The 22827-nt window shown below is 44.9% G+C and overlaps 1 protein-coding gene across 2 annotated transcripts in view; it reads right to left on the minus strand.

Annotated features, from left to right (window-relative positions):
- The window catches only part of LOC133660198 (RNA-binding motif, single-stranded-interacting protein 3-like), a 467861-nt gene that overhangs the window by 129912 nt on the left and 315122 nt on the right, over positions 1-22827 (minus strand). For both annotated transcript variants that reach the window (XM_062063470.1, XM_062063468.1), the window contains exons 5-6: positions 20350-20507; positions 4778-4857 (exon numbers count right to left, since the gene is read on the minus strand). In XM_062063470.1, the coding sequence (XP_061919454.1) occupies positions 4778-4857; positions 20350-20507 (238 nt within the window). The remainder of the gene's footprint in view (positions 1-4777; positions 4858-20349; positions 20508-22827) is intronic.

Below are 22827 nucleotides of genomic sequence, written 5' to 3' on the forward strand. Positions count from 1 at the left end.
GTTACTTAAAGGCCTACTGAAATGAAATGTTTTTATTTAAACGGGGATAGCAGATCCATTCTATGTGTCATACTTGATCATTTCGCGATATTGCCATATTTTTGCTGAAAAGATTTAGTAGAGAACATCGACGATAAAGTTCACAACTTTTGGTCGCCGATAAAAAAAGCCTTGCCGTACCGGAAGTAGCGTGACGTCACAGGTTGAAAGGCTGCTCACATTTCCCCATTGTTTACACTAGCAGCGAGAGCAATTCGGACCGAGAAAGCGACGATTACCCCATTAATTTGAGCGAGGATGAAAGATTCGTGGATGAGTAACGTAAGAATGAAGGACTAGAGTACAGTGCAGGACGTATCTTTTTTCGCTCTGACCGTAACTTAGGTACAAGGGCTCATTGGATTCCACACTTTCTCCTTTTTCTATTGTGGATCACGGATTTGTATTTTCAACCACCTCGGACACTATATCCTCTTGAAAATGAGAGTCGAGAACGCGAAATGGACATTCGCAGTGACTTTTATCTCCACGACAATAAATCGGCGAAACACTTTAGCTACGGAGCTAACGTGATAGCATCGGGCTTAACTGCAGATAGAAACAAAAGAAATAAGCCCCTGACTGGAAGGATAGACAGAAAATCAACAATACTATTGTGAGATGTCTCTGTCTCGGGTTCCTCTTGGACCACCAGGGAAGGCACAACACTCTCGGATGGGGTTTTTACAATTGTTTTAATTCTTTTCTCACACAAGTCTCTCCCGGCTTTTCAGCCCTTGCTGCGGCGTTTTACAATTGTTTTACTTCTTTTCTCACACCAGTCTCTCTTGGCTTTTCAGCTCTTCTTTCGCACAATGTCTCTCCTTTGGCTTTTCAGCCCTCTCCTCCTGTACTCGCTCCTGCTTTCCAGCTCCGCTCTCCCTCATGGTCTCTGACGCTGCTAATAAAGGAACAGGTGATTAGATAACTCGTTCCAGCTGAGCCATCCACTCACCTGTCTGCTGCTTCATGGCCGGCCCCCGCACACACCCCGCCCGCAGGGAATGCGCAAACCACGCCCCTCTCCACATGCCTCCACCGCCAAATTTAGGCCGGGCAGCCGTTCGGCCGCGCCCACTCCCTGGAGCACCCTTTCGGGTGAGGTCAGTCAGCGGGCCGGTCCAGTCCGCGAACCGGGGAATGAACCGGCGGTAATAGCCCGCCAGTCCCAAAAACTGCCTCACCTCTTTTTTTGTCTTGGGGGGTGGACAGGCCGCGATCGCCGCTGTTTTGTCCCCTTGTGGCCGCACCTGTCCCCCTCCCAAGTGATACCCCAGATACTGTACCTCCCTCCGGCCAACCGCGCACTTTGCCGGGTTGGCGGTGAGCCCCGCCCACCTCAGGGACTCGAGCACCGCCCCCACCCGTCGCATGTGTTGTTCCCAGCTGCTACTCTGGATGATGACATCATCCAGGTAGGCAGCCGCGTATGCAGCGTGGGGTCGTAGCACGCGGTCCATGAGACGCTGGAACGTGGCGGGCGCACCGAACAAGCCAAACGGAAGTGTCACAAATTGGTACAAACCGTCCGGAGTTGAAAAGGCCGTTTTTTCTCGGGACTCTGGTGACAAGGGAATCTGCCAGTAGCCCTTGGTCAAATCGAGTGTCGTGAAAAAATTAGCAGTGCCCAGCCGATCCAGGAGCTCGTCGACCCGAGGCATTGGGTACGCGTCAAACCGTGATTGTTCATTCACCCTGCGGTAATCCACACAGAACCGCACAGTCCCATCCTTCTTCCCAACCAGAACAATAGGACTGCACCACGCGCTGTGGGATTCTTCTATCACCCCCAACTCAAGCATGGTTTTTAATTCCTCCCGAACTATTTTGCGCTTGTGTTCAGGAAGCCGATATGGCCGAGACCGCACCGTAACCCCCGGGCTGGTCTCAATATGATGGCGGATGAGACTCGTGCGACCGGGCCGCGAGGAGAACACATCCGAGTAGCGCCGCTGTAACTCAGCAACCTCCGCTCTCTGCGCCAATGTGAGCTGGTCATCACAGGACAGCTGAGGGGCCGGGCCAGAGCGCGGGATCTCCGGCCCCAACTCCTCCTCTTCCCTCACCACTGTCACCATGGAAACAGGCTCCGCCTCCTTCCATGCCTTCAGCGGGTTCAAATGGTAGATCTGAGTGTCTCCGCGTCGGTCCGAGCGCCGAACCTCATAATCGACATCACCCACTTGCCGTGCCACCTCAAAGGGCCCCTGCCACTTTGCAAGTAATTTGGAGCTTGAGGTTGGAAGCAATACAAGCATCACCCCAACGGCGGGGGTGATGGGGTGGGCCCCTCGTCCGTCTTGGTTTCCGCCTCCCGCTGGACCGCCAGGTGTTCCTCCGCCAATTTCACCGCTGCTTTGACGTCCGGGGGGCTGTGGTACCTGACCCACGCGGAGGTCCTGGCCGGGATGGCCTCCACGAACCGCTCCAGGACGATGGCCTCCAGCATTTTTGGTTAGGCTGAAGCCAACGGGTTGCTGCGTCTCTCAGTTGGAACGCCAGCACGAATGGCCGGCCCCCTGGTCCCAACTTCATGGCCCGGAACTTTCGCCGATGGTCTTCGGGGCTGCTGCCGACCCGGTCCAGTATGGCGTGGCGCAAGTTTGAATACTGCATGCGAGCGGCCGCCGGGAGACTCAACGCCGCCCGCTGCGCCTCCCCCACCAGGAGCGGCAGCAGCTTCGTGCCCCATTCCTCCTCCGGCCACTTGCATGATGTCGCCGTGGCCTCGAAGACATCGAGGAATGTCTGGGGGTCCTACCCCTCCACCATGCGCTTCATGAAGGACATCCCTCCCGCCGCCTCTGCTCTGCCCATTAGCGCCTGCAGCACCTGTGTCTGCTGCCGTCGACACTTCGGCCAGCACTTGGTCCAGTGCCTCCAGCGGGGATGTTGTCGACATATCTTCTGGGGGTTGTGTTGCTGCAGCCAGCCGCTAATACACCGATCCCACCCACAGCTTTCTTCTTTGCAGTCTTCATTGTTCATTAAACAAATTGCAAAAGATTCACCAACACAGATGTCCAGAATACTGTGGAATTTTGCGATGAAAACAGAGCTTTTTGTATTGGATACAATGGTGTCCGAATACTTCCGTTTCAACCATTGACGTCACGCGCATACGTCATCATATCTAAACGTTTTCAACCGGAAGTTCCCTGGGAAATTTAAAATTGCACTTTATAAGTTAACCCGGCCGTATTGGCATGTGTAGCAATGTTAAAATTTCATCATTGATATATAAACTATCAGACTGCGTGGTCGGTAGTAGTGGGTTTCAGTAGGCCTTTAAGCCTGAGTAGTTACAACAGAGTGACAGAAGACAGTGGACTGTCGAGCCGAAGAAACTCGGATGTTAATACACTGTAAAGATGGGCCCAAAAGAATGTGGACAATAGTTTTTAGAAATTTGGCCAATAAACAATACCTGCTATTAGTGTTGTCCCGATACCAATATTTTGGTACCAAAATTATTTTGATACTTTTCTGAATAAAGGGGACCACAAAAAATTGCATTATTGGCTTTATTTTAACAACAAATTTTAGGGTACATTAAACATATGTTTCTTATTGCAAGTTTGTCCTTAAATAAAATAGTGAACACACAAGACAACTTGTCTTTTATTAGTCAGTAAGCAAACAAAGGCTCCTAATTTAGCTGCTGACATATGCAGTAACATATTTTGTTATTTTCCATTCTATTATTTCGTCAAAATTATTAAGGACAAGTGGTAGAAAATGTATTATTAATCTACTTGTTCATTTACTGTTAACATCTGCTTACTTTATCTTATCTTTTAACATGTTCTATCTACACTTGGGTTAAAATGTAATAATCACTTATTCTTCTGTTGTTTGATACTTTACATCAGTTTTGGATGATACCACAAATTTGGGTATCAATCCGATACCAAGTCGTTACAGGATCATACATTGGTCATATTCAAAGTCCTCATGTGTCCAGGGACATGTTTCTTTAGTTTATAAACAAAATATACCTTTTAAAAAAACGAAAGAAAATGTTGTGATGCCAAAATATATCGACGTAATCATAGTAATATCAACTAGATGCGCTACTGTACTTGGTATCATTACAGTGGATGTTAGGAGTAGATCCACTAATGGCATTTGTTTACATTTTGATGCCGGTGAGCTACGATGTGTAGTGAAGCATGTTTAGCTATTCCTCGTCCTGCAGGGATGATACTTGTAAGAAACATACTTTATTTGTCGCCATGGAGGTGAGGATTAGTGATTTAGAAGTAGCTAAAACACTGCCGACTAGGGCTGGACTTTAGCCACTAGCTAGCTAGCCATATCTTAAAGCACCTCTTCCGGTGGGCGTTTCAGTGTTATAACTTCACCTTTATCGTTAGTTTTAAGCCAAAATGCGTCCGTTCTCCCTTTTCTGTCTACACACTGTGTCTGCTTGTAAGTACTCTGTGATTGTGCGCTGCCGAACATGCTCCTTTGCTCGTAAACCAGCAATGACACGACGGGACGACGACGGGGGCACGGGGGGGTGGCAGACCGGTACTTTTCAGATGTGATATAGTACCGACAATGATTCATTAGTATCGCGGTACTATACCGGTATACCGTACAACCCTACCTGCTATATTAACTTGAGATGGACTGAGAGATGGTAAACATGCAGAACTCATCCAAGCATCAAAACATCACTACTAAATCCCAGCTTAGACAGCAGAAAGCATCAGCCCTTAAGATCTGCACCTACCTGCCATGCCTGGAGGAGTTTTCAAGAATTTGCCATTGAAATTTTGAATGACCACGTCACACTTTTCTGTAGACTCCATCCTGAGAAACAGCAAAGGAGACATGATTAGACCATATCTCAGGTCAAAATTAGCTCTCTATATGTAAAAAAATTCATATATATATAGCACATAAGCACTGTGATCAGTACATGTACAAGTCTTACATATAACACTAAAAATGTCAAATACCTGCCTGGTTATGCATCTGTGATTGACTATGTACAGATGTTACCAGTTTAATGTTGCCTCAATTTTCGCTTTAGGCCTGAGTGAAGAATGCGTGAAGAATACACTACCATACTTGCCAACCTTGAGACCTCCGATTCTGGGAGGTGGGGGGTGGGGTGGTCGGGGGCGGGGCGGGGCGGTGGTGTGGTTGGGGGCGGGGGGCGTGGTTAAGAGGGGAGGAGTATATTTACAGCTAGAATTCACCAACTCGAGTATTTCATATATATTTCATATGTATATATATCATACTTGCCAACCTTGAGACCTCCGATATCGGGAGGTGGGGGTGTGGTGAGGGCGTGGTCGGGGGTGGGGGGCGTGGTTGGGGCAGGGGGCGTGGTTAAGAGGAGAGTATATTTACAGCTAGAATTCACCAACTCAAGTATTTCATATATATATATATATATATATATATATATATATATATATATATATATATTATATATATATATATATATATATATATATATGTAATACTTGACTTTCAGTGAATTCTAGCTATATATATATATATATATATATATATATATATATATATATATTTATTTATTTTATTATACATATAAATAAAATAAATACTTAAATTTCCGTGTTCCGGAGGCTATCCAGTAGATGGCGGCATTGTCCTGTTTAACTTCTCCGTTCATGAATGAGTATATAATTTCGGTCACCGTGTTCAATGGAGAAGTCTGTTCTACAAAATGTACAGGCAACATACATACCCCTTCCCCTTCGAACTGTCCATTCGTTTTGCAACTTGCAAGCGTATTTCTTCATCTTGCTCGTCGACGGTGTCTGTAACTTCCTCGTTCTTCTGCTTCGTCTCCTGGTTGTGTGCGCAGTTGTGCACTCTACTCTCTAAAAGCCGTAGATGTTATGACGTCATTGGGCAGGCAAGCTGTTTATATTGTGGGAAAGCAGACGTGAGAACAGGCTGTCCCCACTCAGGTCCGCATTGAGCTGGAGGGGGCGTGGTCTCCAGCTCCGGCTGAATACCGGGAGTTTGTCGGGAGAAAATTTCTGCCGGGAGGTTATCGGGAGAGGCGCTGAATACCGGGAGTCTCCCGCTAAAAACGGGAGGGTTGGCAAGTATGATATATATATATATATATATATATATATATATATATATATATATATATATATATATATATATATATATATATATATATATAAATATATATATATATATATATATATATATATATATATATATATATATATATATTATATATATATATATATATATATATATATATACATATATATATATATATATGTATGAAATACTTGACTTTCAGTGAATTCTAGCTATATATATATCAGTGGCGTGCAGTCACTAGAGGCAGGGGAGCCATCATGGAAAGAAAAAAAAAGTAAAAAGAAAAAAAAAAAACATTAAATTGTTATATGTATCCAGTGATTATACTAAAGTTATTTCCCATTTAACTTCACCAGTTTTAGATTATTTGTATTTTTATTTTCACATTTGCCGTTCAAATACTGAGAAGAGACGGTGCGGTGATCAGCAGCCAGTTGAGGCACGTCACTGCGTTGTGCCTCGCCCTCAACATGGATTGTGCGCAATGACTCGGCTAACTGCTGGCCTGCTGTGCAGTGAGACCGTATTGCTATATGAATTATATTATACATTTCCATAATTTAGTTAGCTGAGGTATATAATGTACAGTGTATTTTGTCAACAACTGTATGTGTTATAAATTCCCTTTGTCAGAAGAGTAAGAGAAAGTTCCCTATTTAATATGATAATTGTTGAATATAATTGACTATATTATTGTTGACGTAAACAAGCTATTATTGTAGTCATGCACCTTTAAGTTACGTCTGTTTTGAGTCAGGCAGTTTACCGGGCAGCTATGTTTACTTTTCCGGGGTCCTTCGGGCAATGTGTTGAACAGTGTGTGTACGTGAGAGTGTGCTTAGCTGCTGCTGCTACAAAGCAATATATAAAAGAAGAAGTTAAAAAGTAAAACGGTGTCCTTATTCCCTAACCGGAGTACGCTCACGGGTGAAGAGTCCCAGCACAACAACAACAACATCAGTTTAAACATATAGTTCTTTAATATTGGTCCTTCGAGCCGGATTATCTTCACTCGCGACGGAGAAATGGACGCAGCGCTAACAACAGCGGCAGACGGCGGCGCACTCGGAGCAAGACAGCGACAGCTTCCAACTCGTCTAGAAGGCTACCAGGTTAGCCTCCCACAGTCCCTCATTCCTCACGGTGCCCGCGCGGAGGACCGAGGAGAGAGCGTCGGCGCCCAGCGGCTGCAGTCACTCAGCCTACAGACCGAGTCTGTGTGCATGGAGGACCAGCCGCACGGAGCGCACGCTATCCCTGATCGTCCATTTTCGGCGGGAGCGGCCGACAAGGTGAGCGAGTGGAACATGGCGATACATGCTAGAGACTTGCCCAGCCAGCTAACACGCCATATGAGCCAACCATCGGCGGCGCCCGCGAGGCGGAGCTATCAAAGCAGGCAGGGTTCTCCTGTCCTACGGCCACCAGCTAATCTCAATATGAGCGTCCCAACATATCAATCACCCTGGCTAAACTGTCCAGTAGTTCACAGCACCCCTCTGTCACAGCCATCCAGCCTCCATCTTGGATCATCTAGGCTGCTTCAGCATGAGCCACACCTGTCTACACTGCCACATACCATCTCTACAACACTAGAGCTTCAAGCAGCAAAGACTCCTACACCAGGTGGTAGACCAGAGAACTACACACTGACGCAGTCTCTGCCCTCAACTGTGACATCGGCATGAGCACCGCCTCCCCTCACTACGCTGAATGTTTCGATGCTGCAGCCTACACCTCAAGCTTCACAAGTAGCGAGTTATGCCAGCCCACAGACATCAGTTACATCAGGCTACCTGTCTAACCAGCCTACCACAGTGATGATTAACAATGTACAGGACAGAGTGCCACCAGCTGCACAACTGCAATACCTGCCCGTGCAGACAACACCAGTAAATCCAGCGCCAGTGCAGCAATACACCCCACTCCCGTCCGCACAGCCAGTGTGGCAATACACCCCACTCCCGTCTGCACAGCCCGTGCAGCAACACGCTCCACTGTTTGCACAACCAGCTTATCAACCCCCACAGATAGCAACAGCGCCATATTCTGCACCACAGGTACCTGTTGCGGCTGGCACTCAGCCAGTTATCAATCCATCGCCCTACAGCGCTGCCACTCCCCTGGGGACGGTCTATCAGCCTCCATCAACCATCGCTACACAGCAATTACACCAGTCACCACTGCCAACGCAGAACCAACAGCTGCAACTCTACCAGCCTGTGTATCCGCCATCAACTCAGCCAGCATATCAACTGGTGTCTCCCCCTGCTGGTTTCACTCTGCAACAGCCCCCATCAACTCAACAGGTTCAGTACAGTCCCCAGTCTCAGTATACGCCACTACAGGTACCTTACACTACCCAGTCCCCCAGACAGCCTGTTCCAATACCTGAACTGCCTAAGTTGGTGCTTGACAGTGAGAGAGAGTTTGCTGATTTAAAAATGGCGTTAGATCACCTGCTCAATCCACACACTGAACTTTCTGAACATTACAAATACCGTGTGCTTATGGAACACTTGATCCTGGATGAAGCTAAGCTAATAGCTCAGTCACACAGACATTATGTACAGCCCTACACCGCCGCCATGCAGGCTTTGCAGAGACAGTACGGGCAGCCACATCAATTGGCACAAAGTGAGATTGCAGCCATCCTGAACTCTCCTGATGTCAAATCAGGAGACCCCAAAGCCTTCCAGAGCTTCGCCCTCAACGTTGACTTGCTAGTGGGAATGCTAACCTCATTGGAAGGGCCTAATGGGATGGAAGTGATGTCTACTGGCCATGTTGACCGGCTACTTAGCAAACTCCCTAGACACATGAGAGACAATTTTGTGGAGCATCTGCAGGTTCAGGGGCGCCTCAGCACCAGCAGCCTAAATCCATACAACCTCAGAGACCTCGCAGAGTGGCTCAAGGTGAAGGCAGAAGCTCAGAGACTGTCCGCAAAAATGGCACAGCGCCATCGAGCTGAAGGAGCACCGCCTGCCAATCGAGACAGACCTGTTCCTTCTCCCCGGCCTCGGACTCGGCCTGTTTCTGTGTATCACGGCGCAGACCAGCCCAAATCAGCCGAAACGACTCGGCCAGCAGCCAGGCAACAAAAGTTTAAAAGGATGTGTCTCTTCTGCAAGAGTACAGAGCACTACTTGTCGCAGTGTCCAGACATTATTCAATGCTCAACACAGGAAATTGAGAAGTGGATAGCAGGCGGAAAGCGCTGTCGTAACTGTGGCCGTACTAACCATGATGAAGAGAGCTGCACATTAAAGAAACCTTGCAGTGAGTGTCAGGAGATCCACCTGAGAGTGCTGCATGACATCACCAGGCCGGGCCCCCAAATCTTCCTCATCACACCCAAAGACTGCACCTCAGCGGCTAACTCGATGCAGGGAGGGAAAGTATACCTCAAGGTGGTGCCAATCATTATCAGTCATGGGACCAGATCACTGCAGACCTATGCAATCCTCGATGATGGAGCTGAACGCACCATAATACTCCCAGCTGCAGTTCGAGACCTGAAGCTCAGGGGCAGAGCAGAGTCCCTCACCCTGCGGACTGTTCGTCAGGATGTGGTTCACCTCACTGGAGCATCAGTTGACTTTCATGTAGCTTCTCCAGCATCACCATCACAGCAGCATTTGGTTGAGAGGGCCTACACAGCAGGTCGACTCACCCTGACAGAGCAATCCTATCCAATAGCAGCGCTCCAGAGACGCTACCATCACCTGAGAGGATTACAACTGCAGAGCTTCAATAAGGTGCAACCACTGCTGCTCCTTGGTGCAGATTACACTCACCTGATCACTGCTACAGAACCTGTGAGGTTTGGCCCAAAGGGAGGACCCGTAGCTATCCATACAGCACTCGGCTGGACGCTTCAAGGCCCAGATGGTTCCCAGTCCCCCGCTGCATCATGCTACTACACCGCCTTCAAGCCTACACCAGATGACATCTACCAACAAGTCGAACGCCTCTGGCAGCTTGATGTGCTCCCATTCCGTAGCGAGCGGCTAGCAGTGCGGTCTCGCCTGGACCAGGAAGCGGTGAGCGTCTTGGAAGCACGCACTAAGAGAGTGAAGGTTGGTGACACACTTCGCTACACTACACCCCTGCTCCGGATAAAAGGTGCACCACCACTAAAAGCAGATGTTGAAGCAGTGATGCCAAAGCTACGCAGTACAGAGAGACGACTGCTTAAAGACACTGTCAAAGCTAAAATATATGAAGCAGAGATCCAGAAGCTTATAGATGGTGGGTGTGTCACAAAGCTCCAGGAGGGAGAGGGAAACAACTCCAGAGAGTCATGGTTCATACCTCATCACCTCGTCCATCATAATGGCAAACATCGCCTTGTCTTTGACTGCTCCTTTAATCATGGTGGTCTCTCTCTCAATGAGCAGCTTCTCCCAGGTCCAACCCTTGGCCCATCTCTCATCGGGGTCCTCCTGCGGTTCCGCCAGCACGCTGTCGCCATCAGTGGAGATATCCGAGCCATGTTCCACCAAGTTCGGCTGCTACCGGAGGACCAGCCGTTGCTGAGGTTTGTTTGGAGAAACCTGCAAAGGGAGAAACAGCCTGACGTATACCAATGGCAGGTCTTGCCATTTGGTACCACAAGCAGCCCGTGTTGTGCAACATTTGCCCTGCAAAAACATGCCAAAGAATGTGCTGCAGGAAATGAAGACATCCTGCAGTCCATCGAACAGTCTTTCTACGTGGACAACTGTCTGCAGAGCCTGTCAACGACTGAGTCAGCCAAGCTCCTATTGGACAAGATGCGACAATGTCTGGCCTCAGGAGGATTTGAGATTCGACAGTGGGCAAGTAACTTCTCATGTGTTGTCTCCCACTTGCCTTCCAGTGCCCGATCTGAAAGCACAGAGCTGTGGCTGGCCGAGAAATGCAACGATCCACAGGAGCCAGCCCTTGGTCTGCGGTGGTATTGTCCAACTGATCGGCTTGGTTTCAAGCCAAAGCCCCCAGAAAGTGAGACCCCTACTATGCGGTACATCTATAAGGTACTCGCCCGCCAGTATGATCCGATCGGGATCATTATCCCGTACACTACACGAGCCAAGATTCTCGTCCAGAGACTGTGGGCAAAGAAGAGGAGCTGGGACGACCCGAATCTCCCTCCTGACATCCTCCAGGCCTGGTCCAGCTGGGAGAGAGAACTCCCCGAGCTGGCCAACATCTCCATCCCTCGGACCTATGCACCATTGGAGCTTGCTACCGACACCACAGAGTATACTCTCCACGTCTTCTGTGACTCCTCTGAGCAAGCCTACGGGTCAGTGGCATATCTCACCACAAGAACTAATGACACTGTCTATGTCTCATTTGTGATGGCAAGGTCTAGAGTGGCCCCAAAACGCCAGCAGTCAATGCCACGGTTGGAGCTCTGTGCAGCGCTGACAGGAGCCCAGCTGTCCTCCCTCCTTCACAAAGAGCTCACCTTGTGTATTGCCCAGACCTTCTTATGGACTGACTCCACAACAGTTCTCACCTGGCTGACATCTCAGTCGTGCAGGTTCAAGGTTTTCGTGGGAACAAGGGTTTCTGAGATCCAGGAGCTGACTGCCTCACACACCTGGAGGTATGTGGATACAGCTAACAATCCGGCCGACGATCTCACCCGTGGCAAGATGTTAGCTGAGCTGGTTGCGCCAAATCGTTGGATCCTGGGACCAGCATTCCTTTGCCGTCCACCGGATGAATGGCCATCCTGTCCTAGCATCACAGAGCCAGAGGACCGTGGTGAGTTAAAACACAGTGTTTTTTGTGCTCTCACACAGACCAGCTCACCACCCAAGATACCAGATCTCACCCGGTTCAGCAGCTGGAGAGAGTTGGTCAAGGCCACGCAACAGTCTCTTCATGGGGCGGCAGCCGACCCCGCTTCACCCCTGTGTGACCTAAGAGATGCTGAAGTCCACCTGCTCAAAACCAGCCAAACAGACTGCTTCTCTGAAGAAATCAGATGCCTCAGAGCCGGCAAGCCTGTGCCACCCAGCAGCAGGCTGAGTACGCTCGCCCCAGAATTAGACCCGACATTGGGTCTTATACGGGTTGGAGGACGCCTGCGCCGTTTAGAGAGCTCTATCCCCACTGACACTCACCCAATACTGTTGGATCCCCGTCATGCAGTCACCACACTCCTCATTAAAGAGATGGATGCTCAGCTACACCACCCTGGACCTGATAGGGTGTTTGCAGAGATGAGGCGCTACTACTGGGTTCTGCGAGGGAGGCAGGCTATCAAAAAGTATCAGAGAGCTTGCACTGGTTGCATGAAGTGGAGAGGGAAGCCAGTGGTGCCGAGGATGGCAGACCTGCCCTCAGCCCGTCTGCGGCTGCTCAAGCCTCCATTCTTCTCAACAGGCGTGGACTGCTTTGGCCCGTACATGGTCAAGGCTGGGAGGCGAAGTGAAAAGCGCTGGGGGATCATTTTCAAATGTCTCACGACAAGATGTATACATCTGGATCTACTCACCAGCCTCGACACAGATGCTTTCCTCCTCGCACTGAGACGGTTCATCGCACGGAGAGGCACTCCCTTTGAGGTCCTCTCTGATCAGGGGACTAACTTCAGAGGAGCAGATAAGGAGCTGAAGGAGGCCTTTGCAGCAATGGAATCACAGTTGCAGGAGCGGCTTGCAGAAAAACAGATTAAGTTCCGTCTTAACCCACCAGCATCTCCCCACTTTGGTGGTGTCTGGGAGCGTGAGATTCAATCAGTCAAGAAATCCCTGCAAGTGGTCATAGGTGCACAAGTGCTCCAAGAAGAGGTTCTGCTCACACTCCTAATCGAAGTGGAAGGCATCCTCAATGCCAAGCCTTTAGGATATGTATCTTCGGATGTGGCCGATCCAGACCCAGTGACGCCCAGCATGTTGTTGATGGGGCGGCAGGATGCCTCTCTTCCACAAGTTGCCTATGCTCCTGACACCCTCACCAGGAGGCGCTGGCGTCATTGCCAGATGATGGCCGACCACTTCTGGACACAGTTCATCAGAAACTACTTGCCCTCTCTTCAAACCCGCCAGAGATGGCGCCAACACACAGATCATCTCCCCCTGGACACAGTTGTGATGATTGTTGATCCTCAGCTTCCACGGGCTCACTGGCCAATGGGCAGGGTGGTGAAGTTAAATGCAAGTGATGATGGATGTATACGGACTGCTGAAGTCAAAGTTGGAGAGAAGACTTACGTGAGACCAGTTGCTCGGCTGGTCCAGCTGTCAGCTCTTCCTGAGGATAATCCTGTTTAAAGGACTGTTGTGGGAATTTATGTTTGTTTCAAAATTGCCATGCTATTTAGGGGGCGGCTGTTATAAATTCCCTTTGTCAGAAGAGTAAGAGAAAGTTCCCTATTTAATATGATAATTGTTGAATATAATTGACTATATTATTGTTGACGTAAACAAGCTATTATTGTAGTCATGCACCTTTAAGTTACGTCTGTTTTGAGTCAGGCAGTTTACCGGGCAGCTATGTTTACTTTTCCGGGGTCCTTCGGGCAATGTGTTGAACAGTGTGTGTACGTGAGAGTGTGCTTAGCTGCTGCTGCTACAAAGCAATATATAAAAGAAGAAGTTAAAAAGTAAAACGGTGTCCTTATTCCCTAACCGGAGTACGCTCACGGGTGAAGAGTCCCAGCACAACAACAACAACATCAGTTTAAACATATAGTTCTTTAATAGTATGTGTGTAACGTATTTAACTGCTGCCAAGACACACTGTGTGAGGCTCGTCTCATAACCCCGCCTCCTGGTGCCGGTTAACACTCCCGCCCGACGGGAGCGCCACACCAACCAAAGCCCACACCCAAACCCTCCACGTGCAAGTAATTTAACAAGAAGCCAAAAAGTGCAAAAACAACAATGCTCGCGCGGCGCGCCGGAGGAGCCGTGAACAGGGACACAACATTAGGTACACCTGCAGAATAAAGCGCGGATTTCATATTTAATTCATTCACAACGCTCCCGCATTTATAAGTAAAGGTAAGACCATAATAACGTTTTTTTAATTAAATGTGCTTTATTGTGTGCTTTATTGTGTGCTACAGTTTGTAAGTGTAAAGTTAAAGTTAGGTTAAATATATATATATATATATATATATATATATATATATATATATATATATATATATTTTTTTTTTTATTTTTTTTTTATTTTATTTTATTATACATATAAATAAAAGAAATACTTGAATTTCAGTGTACCGGAGACTATCCAGTAGATGGCAGTGTTGTCCTATTTAAGAGTGTCACAACATTGCTGTTTACGGCAGATGAACTGCTTTATGGTAGACGAAAACATGACTGCTGTTGTTGTGTGTTGTTACCACGCTGGGAGGACGTTAATGAAACTGCCTAACAATAAACCCAAATAAGAAACCAAGAACTCGCCCTCGATCATTCTACAGTTATAACGTGATTGGGCAGGCACGCTGTTTATATCGTGGGAAAGCGGACGTGAAAACAGACTGTCGCCGCTGTCCCCACTCAGGTCCGCATTGAGCTGGAGGGGGCGTGGCCTCCAGCTCCGGCTGAATTCCGGGAGTTTATCGGTAGAACATTTCTTCCAGTAGGTTATCGGGAGAGGCGCTGAATTCCGGGAGTGTCCCGGTAAAACCGGGAGGGTTGGCAAGTATGCACTACCGACCTGATAATAAGACCTGATAAGTCAGAAAGAGAAAGAGATGATTCAGTATAATTTTCTCACAGATGCTACCTGGTGGTTGTTTGAACACACTGCAGCTAGTCCTGGGTAGTCCCACTCCTTAATGCGTCAGTCACACACAAGAAGGAGGCAAAATTACAGTGTATGAGCAAAATGTCTTGAGTAGGGCTGCTGGTGCTTGTGTGTGTGAGTGTGTGTTTAGTGTACGTGTGTGTACGTTTTCTATGGGGTTTCCTTTCCTTTGTCCCAGTTTAAAAGCTCCATTCAGTTTGAGCTGTTGTGTGTCATGTCCTCTTTGTCTGCCCCTATTCAGCTGTGCTCACCCAATCACAGCTCAATGACTAATTGCCTGCTTGGCAAACAAAGCTAGTGTGTGAAGGACAAATGGTGACAAGAGACATTGTGTGTGTGTGTGTGTGTGTGTGTGTGTGTGTGTGTGTGTGTACATAGGCGTGCATCTCTGTATGTGGATCTTGGGTTTCCTTCACATAACCACTGACCCTAAAGGGGAACCTGACTGCATGCTAATCGCTGGCACACTCCACAGTGAAACTGAGAGGATCACATGCCAACACATGCACACACAAAATGGTGACAAAGGAAATGTCGAGCTACTGTATGAGGTATGGAAGCGGCAGGGAGTCTTTAACACTGATATATCGATATCCTGTGTATATCTAAGTTATTGTGTTCTAAAAATAACCACATCATTATTGTATTGTAAAAAGCATCGCAAATGGATGGATCGATAAGTTCATACAATCAGCCCTCATGCAAATTTCAAACAGTCGTTCGCAATAAAAGTTAAAGTACCAATGATTGTCACACACAGACACTAGGTGTGGTGAAATCAACCTCTGCATTTGATCCATCCCCTTGTTCACCGCCTGGGAGGTGAGGGGAGCAGTGAGCAGCAGCGGTGGCCGCGCCCGGGAATCATTTTTGGTGATTTAACCCCCAATTCCAACCCTTGATGCTGAGTGCCAAGCAGGGAGGTGATGGGTCCCATATTTATAGTCTTTTGTACGACTCGGCCGGGGTTTGAACTCACGACCTACCGATCTCAGGGCGGACACTCTAACCACAAGGCCACTGAATTTGCACATTTTGACCAATCAGCGTCATTCTCGCCAATTTAATTTGTCTTTGAGTGGATGTCAAATGCCCACATCATCTGTCTAATTTAGACAAAGCAGGAACAGCAACGAGTAACATTATTTATATCAACATTTTATTACTCAAACAGCACAATTGTCATCCTTACGTGCAGCTCAGATCTACTTCCTGTGTCTGTTTACAGCGCTTAGGCTTTTAGGTAATGTAATATATGAAGATTTAGCAACACACCTCAGTTTCTAATTTATATGTATTTATACATATATTTAACCTTTATTTATCCAGGGTAGGGCAAATAAGATCATATTCTCATTTGCAATGCTGACCTAGCAAAGAGGCAGATTTTACATGACAGAGATGTTGAAGTGTTATAATAAATACATGATAAATGGGTTGTACTTGTATAGCGCTTTTCTACCTTCAAGGTACTCAAAGCGCTTTAACAGTATTTCCACATTTACCCATTCACACAAACATTCACACACTGATGGCGGGAGCTGCCATGCAAGGCGCTAACCAGCAGCCATCAGAGGCAAAGGGTGAAGTGTCTTGCCCAAGGACACAACGGACGTGACTAGGAAGGTAGAAGGTGGGAATTGAACCCCAGTAACCAGCAACACTCCGATTGCTGGCACAGCCACTCTACCAACTTCGCAAAAGTGACCACTATAGCTCTCAGCAGCTCACAAATTCTCTTAACGTGCAGGGGTGAATATGTTGGAACATAATTGTTTAATATGGACAAACTAATCAACCGTAAAACAAACACTGAGAATGTCTGTGGACAATAAAGATGCCCTTGGTGGTGTTTTTCTTTCTGTAATTATAATAAATTATCATCATAAAATGAGTACAACGTCAACACAGTATTTGTTTTACATTTCTTGTTCAAACCCTGTGCTTTTTAAGTTAAAGGGATCCTATTATGCATAACCAACTTTTCTTACCTGAAGGTACCTGTTTTTGTGTATTTGAGAGCCCCATGCGTCCCGAAATGTTGAAATCCAACCATCGTGGCATGGCAGAGAAAATAATAAAACACTTTTGCATCTTTCCAAACAAGCTGTTTAGATTTTGAGACTTTAGTGACATATTTTGCCATAGTTACGTCAGCGGATATCTCTATATATGCCAGAGCAGACCTGGGCAAATTAAGGCCCGGGGGCCGTTAAGCTTTTCAATCTGGCCCGCCGGACATTCCCATTAATTTTTTTTAGATCTCTAAGATGGAAACTGTAGCTGCCATTATGATGTGCAGTGATGTTTTTAATTTACCGTAAGTCTTGAACTATACAAAGTATTTCAATGGTTGGAATCTGCACTTTTGCATGATATACTAGTTACTAGGGCTGTGAATCTTTGGGTGTCCCACGATTCGATTCAATATCGATTATTGTGGTCACGATTAGATTGAAAATCGATTTTTTTTCAATTCCACACGATTCTCTATTCAAAAACGATTTTTTCCCGATTCAAAAGGATTGTCTGTTCATTCAATACATAGGATTTCAGCAGGATCTACCCCAGTCTGCTGACATGCAAGCAGAGTAGTAGATTTTTGTAAAAAGCTTTTATAATTGTAAAGGACAATGTTTTATCAACTGATTGCAATAATGTAAATTTGTTTTAACTATTAAATGAAACAAAAATATGACTTATTTTATCTTTGTGAAAATATTGGACACAGTGTGTTGTCAAGCTTATGAGATGCGATGCAAGTGTAAGCCACTGTGACACTATTGTTCATTTATTTTATTTTTATAAATGTCTAATGATAATGTCAATGAGGGATTTTTAATAACTGCTATGTTGAAATTGTAACTGATATTGATACTGTTGTTGATAATATTCATTTTTGTTTCACTACTTTTGGATTGTTCTGTCGTGTTTGTGTCTCCTCTCAATAACTCTGTTTATTGCAGTTCTGAGTGTTGCTGGGTCAGGTTTGGTTTTGGAATTGGATTGCATTGTTATGGTATTGCTGTGTATTGTTTTGTTGGATTGATTAATTAAAAAAAAAAAAAAAAAAGTTTAATAAATTAAAAAAAAAAAAAAATCGATTTTGAAACGCACAACGTGAGAATCGCGATTCAAATTCGAATCAATTTTTTCCCACACCCTTAGTCTTGAACTACACAAAGTATTCAATGGTTGGAATCTGCACTTTTGCATGATATACTAGTTACTATGGTAATCTAAGTCACAGCAGCTCAGACGAGGCACCAAGCAGTGTGGGTGGAGAGCGTTTCCACAGAGTGTTTCCACAGAGTGTTTCCACAGAGTGTTTCCACAGAGTGTTTCCAGATTGGCCAGCCTGAAATACGGGTGTCAGCAGGGACAGAGGCAGAAGGAGATTTTTACAACAAAGTTCTAAAGATTAATGATACATTAGATTGTAGGTGTTTTCGTTTTTTTTACCCTTTACGTTCATATTTCGCTGTGTTTGTTGCATTTTTGTTGCGTTTCGCTTGATTGTAAAATATGTCGATCGAGAGGGGGTGTGAGGTTCATATGTTGTCAATATTCAGTGTTTTACCGTTCATAGTTAATATTGTAAATCCCACATTATTTATTTTCATGTACATTCTGGGTGTCTCATTCAGTAAAAAAATACAAAATTCCATTCCGTTTTTTAAGGCGGTCTGTCATAACATTTTTAGCATTCAATCAGACATTATTGTGAGGTTTTGTATTAGTGTTACTAAAAATCAGATATCCCAGCCCCCAGACATGTTTTTCTCTAAATTTGGCCCAGTGAGTCATAATAAGTGCCCAGGCCTGCACTAGAGGTTTACCCGAAGAGCTTTGCGAGAGTCCGCCATTTTCATTCAGTTGTATTCTAAAGTTGTAGTCAATAAGTTTGTCCTTTTTTGCTATCTTCTTGTTGTGGGGCAGACTGACTTGTACATGCTCTTGCAAGCTAAAATCCTCTGCTGTTGCCATTTCTCATAAAAAAGTAGCGTATAGTTCTAACTTATATCATTATTCATGCGATCGTCTCGATTACTGTAACGTATTATTTTCAGGCCTCCCTATGTCTAGCATTAAAAGATTACAGTTGGTACAAAATGCGGCTGCTAGACTTTTCACAAGAACAAGAAAGTTTGATCATATTACGCCTATGCTGGCTCACATGCACTGACTTCCTGTGCACTTAAGATGTGACTTTAGGTTTTACTTACGTATAAAATATTTAACGGTCTAGCTCCATCCTATCTTGCTGATTGTATTGTACCATATGTCACGGCAAGGAATCTGCGTTCAAAGAACTCCGGCTTATTAGTGATTCCCGGAGCCCAAAAAAAGTCTGCGGGCTATAGAGCGTTTTCTATTCGGGCTCCTGTACTATGGAATGCCCTCCTGGTAACAGTTAGAGATGCTACCTCAGTAGTAGCATTTAAGTCCCATCTTAAAACGAATTTGTATACACTAGCCTTTAAATAGACCACCCTTTTAGACCAGTTGATCTGCCGTCTCTTTTCTGCTCTGCCCCCCTCCCCTGCGTGGAGAGGTTATTAGGTGACCACAGATGAAGCACTAGCTGTTTAAAGTCAGTCCCGGGGTGGACCACTCATCTGTGCATCAGTTGGGGACGTCTCTGCGCTGCTGACTTGTCTCCCCCAAGATGATCTCCCACTATGGACTGGACTCTCACTATTAACTAGATCCACTCGACGTCCATTGCACCGGTCGTCCAAAATGTTACCAAAGCACCACCATTACATGTTATGTAGACCACAAGGAAGTGTTTTAAATGTAGAAACACATTGTAATACAGTATGACACCTTTAAGGTTGCATAGACCACTTGGAACATTGATAAAAAAGTTATAAAAGTAAAAGTTGATTACATTTTTTAACCTCTTCAGTAGCCTTGTGGTTAGAGTGTCCGCCCTGAGACTGGGAAGTCGTGAGTTCAAAACCCCGGCCGAGTCATACCAAAGACTATAAAAATAGTACCCATTGCCTCCCTGCTTAGCACTCAGCATCAAGGGTTTGAATTGGGGGTTTAATCACCAGAATGATTCCAGAGCACGGCCACCGCTGCTGCTCACTGCTCCCCTCACCTCCCAGGGGGTGAACATGGGGATGGGTCAAATGCAGAGGATAATTTCACCACACCTATTGTGTGTGTGACTATCGTTGGGACTTTAACTTCAAATGTTATTGGAAAAAATACACCTCAAAGCATTGCAACTTTTGCTGCAACTTTCTGAAAAGCTACCACAAATTCAGGCATTTTACAACAATCACAAAAAAGCTTGCAAAACCCTGGATGGACTGATAAACCACAAAATGATTGCAAAATCTCAACACATCTAATATTACACATTATTTTTGTAATTAGTAATCTGTTTTTAAATTGTGTATGTCATTTTCAACGGCGTTTTTTTCACACCTGGCAAAGCCAACCCCTCTGCTTAGTCCGTTGGCGTCCCTCAGTATCCGAGTGGAAATAACATGACCAAAAGGCTTCAGCATGTTCTCCAGCTCCTGCTCATCCATTGACACTGGCAGGTTGGAGATGTACAGGTTGGTGGGGTCCTGCTCCTGTTGCTGTAATGAGAGAAAATGGAGAAAAGTGCCTAAGAATGTGATTCAGAAATGACTGGTTACTCCCAATATTATGCCTATGGAGAGAAGAGAAAAGAATAATGAAACGCTCCTTTAATCCTCCCGCAGGGATGATAACTTTAAATGTAACAATGCCCCTGTGCAAAGCAAAACACCTTTTCTCCCACATTTAACTCTCTACTAAAAGCAATGAGCATTAAAGCAGTGTCCTTTGAGTTATTCCCACATTTATGACTCCATATGTCATCATAAAACCGCAGTGTATTTCTACTTAAATGGCAAACTCTGCTCAAAAGAAGAATAAACACAACATTGAAAAAGACAGCACATCAGTGTCACGCCGATAGATTTCATGGTTGTTTACGAGTTGCATTTAAGCTGGCCTTGAAAATGACGGAACTTCCTTCTCATTTGCTTAACTGGGCTGGTATATTTCAATTATTTTTTGTCCGTTTGGCAGCTATTCATTTAAAAAATCCTTCACGGGAGACCAGTGTGTGTGTCTGTGTGTGTGTGTGTGGGTTTGTGCTTGCAATATAGATAAATGCATAAAGTTTCATTGGGCTCGTTCCACTGCAAACAGATACCATTGAGATGTGGAAGAAACACATCAACATAGGAGAACATAGAAAAATAACACAAGCTCAAACCTGTTCTTTTACAGACCTCGTATGGATACTGGTACTGTATTAATAGTCACACATCGTCTCCTCATTTCATTAGACTTTATGGCTGTGGTGTCCCAATGCACGAAGCAAGGGCCATAAAGGCATCCTTGGATACGCTCATTACACAAATTTAGAGTGAAGTAGAATAGAGATTGCGAGCTAGCAGGCCTAACATCAGTGACCTCTGACCCCCAACAATTTATTTTGGGTGAATGGAAAAATGACACTGACTAACATCTTTTAGTTAGTCTTTCCAATGGCGGTGGAAATTGTTTCAATTGTACAGTATGTAGATGGAGTGACCGCAGGTTCCAAATCTTTACCGATATATAGCTCTCCATGATTGTTACTCAAAGCTTCAAAGAAATGTAATCCACAGCATCCACTAAATGAAAAATATCACAGCTCAAGCACATTTTCGGTTAAATTTTACATCATACAACTGCATATGTATGCTGTGAAATGACAAAAGGCTGCCATTTCAAGACCCCGGTGAAAATAACTTGGGTCTACGCAACTTTCTTGAACACAACAACCTGAGCCTGAGCAAACATTTTCTTATTATGATTCATCTTCTGAAAGAATTTATTTTTTCACTTTAAATACTAGGAGTGGCAATCTTTAGGGACTTCACAATTTTGAGTACAATTAGGATTCAGGGGCTACATTTCAATTATAAATAGATTATTAATGCATATTTGATATTATATCTATCTATATCAAGGGTCCCCAAACGGTTCTGGCCCGCCAGTGTCCAAAATCCGGCCCGCGGGAAGTCACAAGTTCAAAATTAAAAAAATTAAAAAATACTTAAATAAAAAATGTTTTTAAAAATCTGTCCTTTCTAATCAATTGTCTACCGCTTGTTACTCTCAGTGTCTCCCAGCCGCTCAGGCAAATCATATTGTCGAAAAATACATTTTCCCATCGATAATGTGACATCATCAGTGGCAAGTGCTCACTCTTTCAGTCAATTAGTGCGTGAGGAATGTGTTTATACATATATATATATATATATATATATATATATATATATATATATATATATATATATATATATATATATATATATATATATATATATATATATATATATATATATATATATATATATATATATATAGGGTGTATGGTATTTATTTTTTGTTTTTTATTTTTTATTTTTTGTCATAAAAAAATACAATCATGTGTGCTTTCGGACTGTATCCCTGCAGACTATATTGATCTATATTGATATACAACGTAGGAACCAGAAATATTAATAACAGAAAGAAACAACCCTTTTGTGCGAATGAGTGTGAATGAGTGTAAATGGGGGAGGGAAGTTTTTTGGTTTGGTGCACTAATTGTAAGTGTATATTTTGTTTTTTATGTTGATTTAATAAAAAAAAAAAATATATATATATATTTGTATTTTTCGTTTTTTTCAACCCTTGTGTTGTCCTCATTTCCTGTATACACCCTGTGTCTTCCGGGTCAAAATGACCCATCTTCACTAAACCCCTAATATAAGCAGCTTAATTTAATTTAAACACCAAATTTCATCTTGCTTGAAGAAACAACTTGTCATTCACCACAAAATACTACACACCGGAGCTCTTGTAAAAAGAGCTCAGCAGTGCATGCACTTTTTG

This window comes from Entelurus aequoreus, linkage group LG11 (genome assembly GCF_033978785.1).
Source record: "Entelurus aequoreus isolate RoL-2023_Sb linkage group LG11, RoL_Eaeq_v1.1, whole genome shotgun sequence".
NCBI classification, from domain to species: domain Eukaryota; kingdom Metazoa; phylum Chordata; class Actinopteri; order Syngnathiformes; family Syngnathidae; genus Entelurus; species Entelurus aequoreus.